This window comes from Lygodium microphyllum, chromosome 4 (assembly GCF_053477565.2).
Source record: "Lygodium microphyllum isolate KBCC chromosome 4, Lygodium_microphyllum_v1.1.10, whole genome shotgun sequence".
Taxonomy (NCBI): domain Eukaryota; kingdom Viridiplantae; phylum Streptophyta; class Polypodiopsida; order Schizaeales; family Lygodiaceae; genus Lygodium; species Lygodium microphyllum.
The window spans coordinates 77,875,340-77,883,388 of NC_141138.1; the positions used below are offsets into that span (position 1 = coordinate 77,875,340).

General features: G+C 40.3%; 1 protein-coding gene across 1 annotated transcript; it reads left to right on the forward strand.

The window, feature by feature from the left end:
- The first annotated feature begins 5,177 nt into the window (after nt 1-5,177).
- Nucleotides 5,178-7,032, forward strand: LOC148037206 (uncharacterized). The gene has a single exon (XM_087676137.1). It carries the CDS (start codon nt 6,216-6,218, stop codon nt 6,855-6,857), a length of 642 nt encoding a protein of 213 aa, XP_087532263.1. The 5' UTR covers nt 5,178-6,215; the 3' UTR covers nt 6,858-7,032.
- The last annotated feature ends 1,017 nt before the right edge of the window (nt 7,033-8,049 follow it).

Sequence of the window (8,049 nt, forward strand, 5' to 3'; positions counted from 1 at the left end):
AAACTTTTTTGCTATAGTCATCAATAAAAGTGACAAAATAATGATAGCCTCCAAGAGATGCAGCTTTAGTAGTCCACACATCAGAGTGGATTAATTCCAATGGCTTCTTACTCTCTTGAACATGTCTAGGAAATGGTTTCCTTGCCTGTTTTCCAAACTGACATGCTTCACATACCTTATGCATTTCTACAACCTTGAATTTAGGCAATCCTGCAACAATATTTTGGGCTTGCATTGATTTAAGTCGTTGTACATTAACATGACCAATGTGTTTATGCCAGTTATCAATATCTGCAACTACACCAGTCCCATGTGCAAACATTGCTGCACTCAATTCAGGCATGTCTACATCCAACGTAAACATTCTGCCCTTCTTCTTTCCTTTTTCTATCAAGTGACCTTTATTTTTCATATCCTCAACAAAGCATCCATGAGGATTAAATCTGACCTACAAGCCCTGCTCAACCATTTGACCAACAGAAACCAAATTCTTGGTGATATTCGGGACATGAAATACATCTGACAGGTATTTCTTTTTCCCATCCTGCATAGACAAAGGAAATTTTCCAATCTGCACAATAGGATGTGTAGTATCATCACCAGTCTCCACAAATCCTGGTTTTTCCATTTTCCTTGCATCCTCCATCCATTCTGCATGACCTGTCATGTGGTTTGATGCACCTGAGTCAACATACCATACATCGTTGCTTTCTTCTGCACTTGTCACAGAATTGTTCATGTGATGCACCATAAACAAATGCTCATTTCTGTCATTACCCTGTCTACTAGAAGATGCATAATTTCCTTGTTGCAATTTTCCATTCATGATGTCATTCTGCTTTTTATAGTAGTCTTTAGCCATATGACCCATTTTACCACAGTAGTAGCATTCAACATTATTGTTTGCATTTTGGCCTCTTTGCCATCCACCACGACCTCTTTGGCTCCCCCTGCCTCTAGAGTTACCACATCCTCCTCCATAGGACTGGTTTTCTTGAGTTTGCTGCATATTCTGATTTCTACCACGGCCTCCAGATCGGCCTCCTCTACCTCTGCCTCTACCTCTTCCAGCATTTGAGTAGAAGATAGCTTCTTTTGAAGTTCCTCCTGACGAAGGTGCACCACCATTTCTCTGCTCCTCAGAAATTAGAAGAGCAATCAACTCCTCAAAATCAAGAAATCTTTCACGGACGAAAATGGATGTTCGGAACTGTGCATAATTCTTTCCTAGACCATTCAAGGTCACAGAAACTAAATCATCATCTTCCACTGGCGACCCAATGGAAGCAAGTGCATCTGCAATCTTCTTCACCTTCATGTGGTAGTCATTGATACTCATACTTTCTCTTTGCACATTATGCAACTCTTGCTTGAGCTGCATTTTTCTGGCTTGCGTATTTGTGCTATACATTTTTGACAAAGTATCCCATGCCTCCTTTGGCGTACTTGCATCTTGAATATGCACAATCATAGAGTCTGAAATATTGATAGACAGCCAGTACATAGCTTTCCTGGCTCTCTCATGCCATGCTTTAAATGCCTGCATTTGCTGTTGATTGGGAACATTAGGAAGAACTGTTCTTCTACATTTCCTGCAACAAATTCCCAATATCCTTTTCCCATAAGGAAATTCGTCATTCTAAACTTCCATGCTTGGAAGTTGTTCTTGTGAAGCTTTTCAGTTACAATCTGTGAAAGAGAATCAGATGCCATTACAGAACACTGCAAAAAATTCTGTCACTGCAAAAAGCACAACTTCACCCTCACAAGGGCAAATCTGCAAAACTGGCGAAAGTGGTATTTGACCACACAGTCACTTCCTAGTGACGATTTTGCATAAACAGGAGCCAATGATGATTCTGTAACTCCCAATGCCTCTGCACACAAGCATACGATGCAATTTCTGTGGTAACTTTTCACCGACCTGTAGAACAGTGGTCGCACAGTATAAAACAAGGCCTTTTCCTAAGTGCGTGCAGAAAACTTCTGCCTCCAAAACAAGCCCCGAAATGGCCTCAAATAAAAAAAACAGGGTCACCAAGGGCTAAAGCCCTATACCGCAGCATATACTGCCCTCTTGCTTCACTGCGAAGGGCGTCTCAACCTGAGACAATGCACTCTTGCACTTTTCGGCTGTGCTACCTGCAGACTCTTGCTCCCAACCAGAAAAATGAAAGTAACACTGGTCCTCTTACCAGAACGCCGCGAGCTTGGCTTGCTTTCTTGAGCTCCTTACCACGAACAACGCTCTGATACCATGTCAACATTGTGGGAGAGAAGGAAGGAGTCTCACTTGTAGCTTTCTTGCTTGCACAATGGGGGAATACACATAAGGGTGGAGGTTGAAAACAGTTTTCCTCTTCTTAGTTGTATAAGCCAAAAAGAACTCTAGTACAAAAGAAATAGAAGAACCCTATATATGGGTTTCAAACCAAACTCAACTAACTAAGGTGGCATACTAACTGAGCCACGAACTAGAGTAGATAAGGATAGATGTCATCTAGCTATTATTCATGAGCGGTGTACCAACCACATCTGCAACTGACAAGTCGGTGACATAAATGCACGACGGTCACCCTGGCATATTACGAGTGGAGCTCGGTATCTCAACAGTTTATTCTCAAGAACCCTTATAGTTAGTGGATTGCAACCCCCCAACCCCAACCAATTGACAATGTGGAGCATATGGCTTTGACATGTGATGTGCTAAGTAGGGAGTTTTAGATGGAAAACTTGGTTCATTTCATTTCCTTTATTGGGCTTGAGGTGTTTCAACTATCCCATGGCAATTTTATCTCATAGTAAAGTTTTGTGGTTAAGCTATTGATAGCATTTAGCATGATGGTTTGCAAGGGTGCTTCTTGCCTAATGGATTCAAGTTTCAAGTTGTGCTAGTATGATAAGGGATTTGTGACAAATGTCATTAGATATATGATATTGATTGGGTCCTTGATTTGGCTCATTCATATACATGACCCAATGTTTCTATAGCCATTTTTAGTTCTTTCATGCTAATATCTCTTTAGTCCCATTGGTAGGTTGATTTGTGGGTTTTACAATTACTTGTAAGGTAACCTAACTTAGGGAACATGTATGAAGAGTGAATCTCTACTATAAATCAGATTGATTTAGTTTTTTTTGGATCTGTGACTTAGACACTTATAGATCCATTATAGGTTCCTATTTTACTTTGGTACATGTGCTATTGCATGAGTAATGTGTGACAACATATCATTGCTCTTTCTATAAGAGAGGTAGAGTATACAATTGCTTATTCCATGGCCTAAGCTGCTATTTGGTATCTAGCTAGGAGTTGTCTATTTCATGCTCATGTGAGGTACATTGTATCGAGTTGTGTGAGGATCTTACTAATAATTGGGAGCTAGGGCTGACACTTAGAGGCCTACATGCTACAAAAAATATACCTCCATAATCAGAGAGAGAGAGAGAGAGAGAGAGAGAGAGAGAGAGAGAGAGAGAGAGAGAGAGAGAGAGAGAGAGAGAGAGAGAGAGAGAGAGAGAGAGAGAGAGAGAGAGAGAGAGAGAGAGAGAGAGAGAGAGAGAGAGAGAGAGAGATTAATGCATGCACACCAAGGAGATCTTTTCCCCTTTAGGTGTCTCGACTTTTGTACCTAACTTCCAATAAGATCTATGTCGATTAAAAAAAAAAGAATTAGCAATACCTATAAGGGCATGCTCTAGTAATGTTGCTTAAATGATCTAGCTTGTTCTTTAGGAGAAATTTACCCCTAGTTAACCAGCATATTTTAGGTTTTCTTTAAAACAAGGTTTTATTCTTTTCATTATCCACAATCAAAATTAGCACAAGAGAAAAAGAATAACCAACATAGGGTTGTCCTTGTACAATACCTACCCTTATGTTATCTTAGTTCAAAGATTTCCATCTAAAAGAGGTTTGGAAGCATCACATGACTACCATGTAGGTTTATATATGCTTTAGTGCTTTGGGATCAGCTTCAAAAATAGCATTCTCAATCTCTATAAAATATAAGAGATAAGAGATGATTTCAGTACATAAGTTGCCTTCGCACATTACCTTCCACAATGGCTAACCATCATATATTTTAGGTAGGCACCCATATACAACAATATCTATCAAATGGCAAAATTATTGGTAGGAAGAAACTTAATCCATCAAAACCTTAGAACAAATAAGTCTTAAAATAAAGCCCTTGTGAAACCAACAACAATATTAACATGCTTCCATGAATAGTTTGGTGTCATGAAGTTGAGCTAGGAATTGAACACGTACATCATATTGCTTTTTGGACACCTAGGGTCAGTTGACAATAGACACTATGATAAGGCATGTCTAAAAGTTTATGTGCCTGATTCATGTTCATAAATGATTGCCAATTATATATTCAAAACTTGTTTCGAATACTATCAACAAACTTGATATAATTGTTGGTTGGATTGCCATTATGTGACCTCACATATCATAGGTTTAGCAACCTTCTGTTGAGCATATTTGAACATTCGCCACTCCACTCTTTCAAGCCTTGAATGTTGGACAAATATTGCGTCAAACCACCAATTTGTTTGAAATTGTGCTTTGATCCACTGTTTGGAGCCCTTTTGCTTGAAAATATGTGTGTATGAATTTGAATTAGTCCTAGTCCTTGTTTAAGGTTGGTTACGTGTTGAGTGATGGACACCGACTTTCCACGTTGTTAACCAATCAAAGTTTTTATTTAGAGGTTGGGTGTCCAGTCTCCTTTACACATTAGAGACATGAAATGTTAGATACTAGCTAAATTGGTGAACTCCCTACCTACTTTGGGTGGGGAGTCTCCCCCATGTACTTTACACATTGATGAATGGGGGTGCCCTCTTTACATATGCAAACAATGAGAAAAATTGTACATTTACTAGCATTCTTTGCAAAACGTGTCATTTTGATTGTGTAACTGTGAAAGCTTTATGCTAATCATAAACCAAAATGAATGCCTTGTAGGGCCGTTTGTCAAGATATAACCCTTTCCGATCCCTTTCTTTAATTAACGAACCATTATAAACATCAGAAACAAACAGCAAAATGTGCCATGCCCATGTGCTTTGAGGAGGCTCGGCGACCCTAATTGAGTGTTATTGCCCAAATGACCCCCAAGACACCAAACTATGTTGGCCAACAAACCGCCCTTATCAAGATGTATTGGCTCGTGTGTGCAGAGCTCTCCATACTTTTAACAAAAAAAGCAAGGAAAAAATCACATGATGCAAAGGGAGCATCTCTTTTTCTCTTCTTTTTGGTTTTCTGATTAGCTGATCTCATCATCATCATATTCATCATCACGCAGAGCATTCCATATTGTTCGTCCCGTCGACTTACCGCAAGCAGACTGTTGAAAGGCGAAGCAGTGCGAGGATCCAGGGCTTGTCATCACGATCTTTGAGCTCCATTGGACCTCCGGTACACAGAAGTTTTTGTATTCTAACAGAGAAATCGATCGATTGTCAGTGTTTTTATACCAAATGTATGTTTCTTCCTGCTAGGGTTTCTCTCTGCACGAGTGTTATTTGCCTGTCTTTGCTTCGATTCACTTCTTTGTTCTTCTTTTTGCGTTACCAAAGCCTGATTTTCGCATCCCATAATAGATCGATTGACTGCGTTTTTATATCAAATGTACGTTTCTTCCCGCTAGGGTTTCTCTCTGCAGGAGTGGCATTTGTTTGTTTTTGCTTTGATTCACTCCTTTGCTCTTGTTTTTTGTGTTTCCAAGGCTTGATTTCACTGTTCTTTGCCCGAACAGTAAAGGTATTTTGCTTCTTTTTCTGATAAGGTCATCCATCCAAGCTAATGGATGCTTATTCTTGATGGTCACTTAGGCTTGTTTCCTCCTGATGCATTCTCTGTTATCCAACACATCCACCTTCGGAGCTGGTCTATCATGGTAGCCTACTCCCAACAGGGCTTGAAAATTTTGTTCTGGTAGTTTCATTGAAACGATGAGTCTCTTTATGTCAAGCTAGGAGCTGCTTAGTTTCTCAACTGTATGGCCACTCGGTTTTCCAGCCCTTCCTTGCTAGCTGATCTTCCCTGTACATTCCATCCTTTCATGTCTGTTTCAAGATTCAACTTCATCTTCTTCGATCTACTGTCCTATTGTATTTACTCCAAGGCAATCTTCAAGTAGAGGGAGTGACTGGTGACCTGAGCCACCTGTGCCCCTGCCATTAAGTTTCCTGATGCAATGGGATTCATGGAAAATGCAGCATCCGCTCATGATCCTCCCTATTCTTCACTGGCAGCTCTAGCAGGTTCAAGGAAAGACAAGAAAAAACAGGCTAAAGAAGAAAGGGACAGACAGAAGCAGCTTGATAAAAAGAGGAGGAGATTGGAGAAGGCTTTAGCTACTTCAGCGGCAATTCGTTCTGAGCTTGAGAAAAAGAAGCAAAGGAAAAAGGAAGAAGAACAGCGATTGGATGAGGAAGGTGCTGCTCTTGCAGAGGCAGTAGCTCTTTATGTATTACTAGAGGAAGAACCCAAAAGGATTGGTCAAATCAACAGTGGGTTCAATGGTTTCAGAATTGTCTCAGGACATGCAGATGCAAATCAAGCTCAATGTATTGATATGTGTGGATCTCTTTTGCAAGAGTTCCCGTCTAGACTCAGATGTCATGGTAGTTTTTCTTATAGACTTGTTGGTGACGCCAATAGAAGTGCTTTCTGTATGGAAGAACAAAAGTTGCAGCATGAGCTTCCTGTGAATGTGCATGATGGTAATTTTCAAGCAGGCGAAGGATTTGGACAGATTTGGAATGAGGAAGCAATGGCTTTTAGACTCGCCGCACAGGCTATTTCTGCTTTTAAGGATAACAGCAGACTTGTCTGATGCAGCTATTCAGTAATCTTCAGGTTCCTGATAACTATTAGTGCAATGATCCTTTTTCAGGTTGAATGGAAAGCGGCTAATTTGATGCTTTGGAACATTGTGAATGGATAGGCTATAACTTTACATGTAAATTCATACTAGAAGTTTTTAATGTTCAGTTAAACTCCTTGTGTAAGGGCTTCTTGGGTTTTGCTGACTAATGAAAGACAGGTAAGAGTCATGCGCATTTATGAGTTGAATCATAATTTTGTCTTTTTCCACATATTTTGAAGATTATCTTGTTTGTCGTGCTGTTCTGAGGCATTGGGTTCATAACATGTAACTGGGTGAGAAAAGTGTGTTTCTGTCCCTCCTTGACCAGTTAGGCAGACTTCTAGGTCAACCTTAAGAGTGTTGATCCTAAAATTGATAGTTTGTTTTGAGTCAGATTAGGTTCAGGTGATGGTAGAGTTGATGAGCTAAAGAGAGGAGGTAAACCTCTTTTTTTGGTTGGGGAGTTCCAAAAGGGCAACTGCTGAGTATAGCTAAGCTGCAGGAAACTTTTAACACAGGGCTGAGACTAATCGGTTTATCCATGATGTGACACCATCCCCTCTGTTATTCTAAATATTCTTGACTATGCTACTATTGGAGAATGATGAAAATCAGAATGCTGGCTATGCTGGCTTTGGTGGGTTGAACTTGAGAGAGGGGGGAACAGTTGCACCATGGTTAATTGAAGGTAATGAAACAATCGGGAGAGAATCAGCATTATTGTTTGATCATAAATTCAAGAGTCTGGGAAGATATGACTGACAGACAGATAGAGATAGACACATACATGTACATATGGAGGGGGAAAGGGGGGGAGGGAGTCAAGACCCTTCGAACTTAGCCTTCTTTTGATGCTGTTGCTGCTGAGTCCCTCGGTAAGACTTTGAACTGGTTGTTTAATGAGCAAGCTGCAGAACCTGGTCCAATGTCGTTGGATGGGAACATTGGACTACAGGCCTTGTTGGATTCTGAAGCTCCTTAAACTGGTATACAATCTCATACTCCAGCAACTTTTGTAACTTGCTGCCATAGTATGAAGCACTCTTGAGTTCCTGAAAAAATATGGGAACTTTCAAAGCTCGAGAAGCTTGTTGTGCTTCTTTGCTCTCAATGTTCTACTGAGACACCACTGTGAGGCAGTGGAGAGGATGAACCACTT

Bases quoted from the DNA above. Each gene is read 5' to 3' on its own strand.
- LOC148037206 (XM_087676137.1), top strand. From the start codon at position 6,216: ATGGGATTCATGGAAAATGCAGCATCCGCTCATGATCCTCCCTATTCT.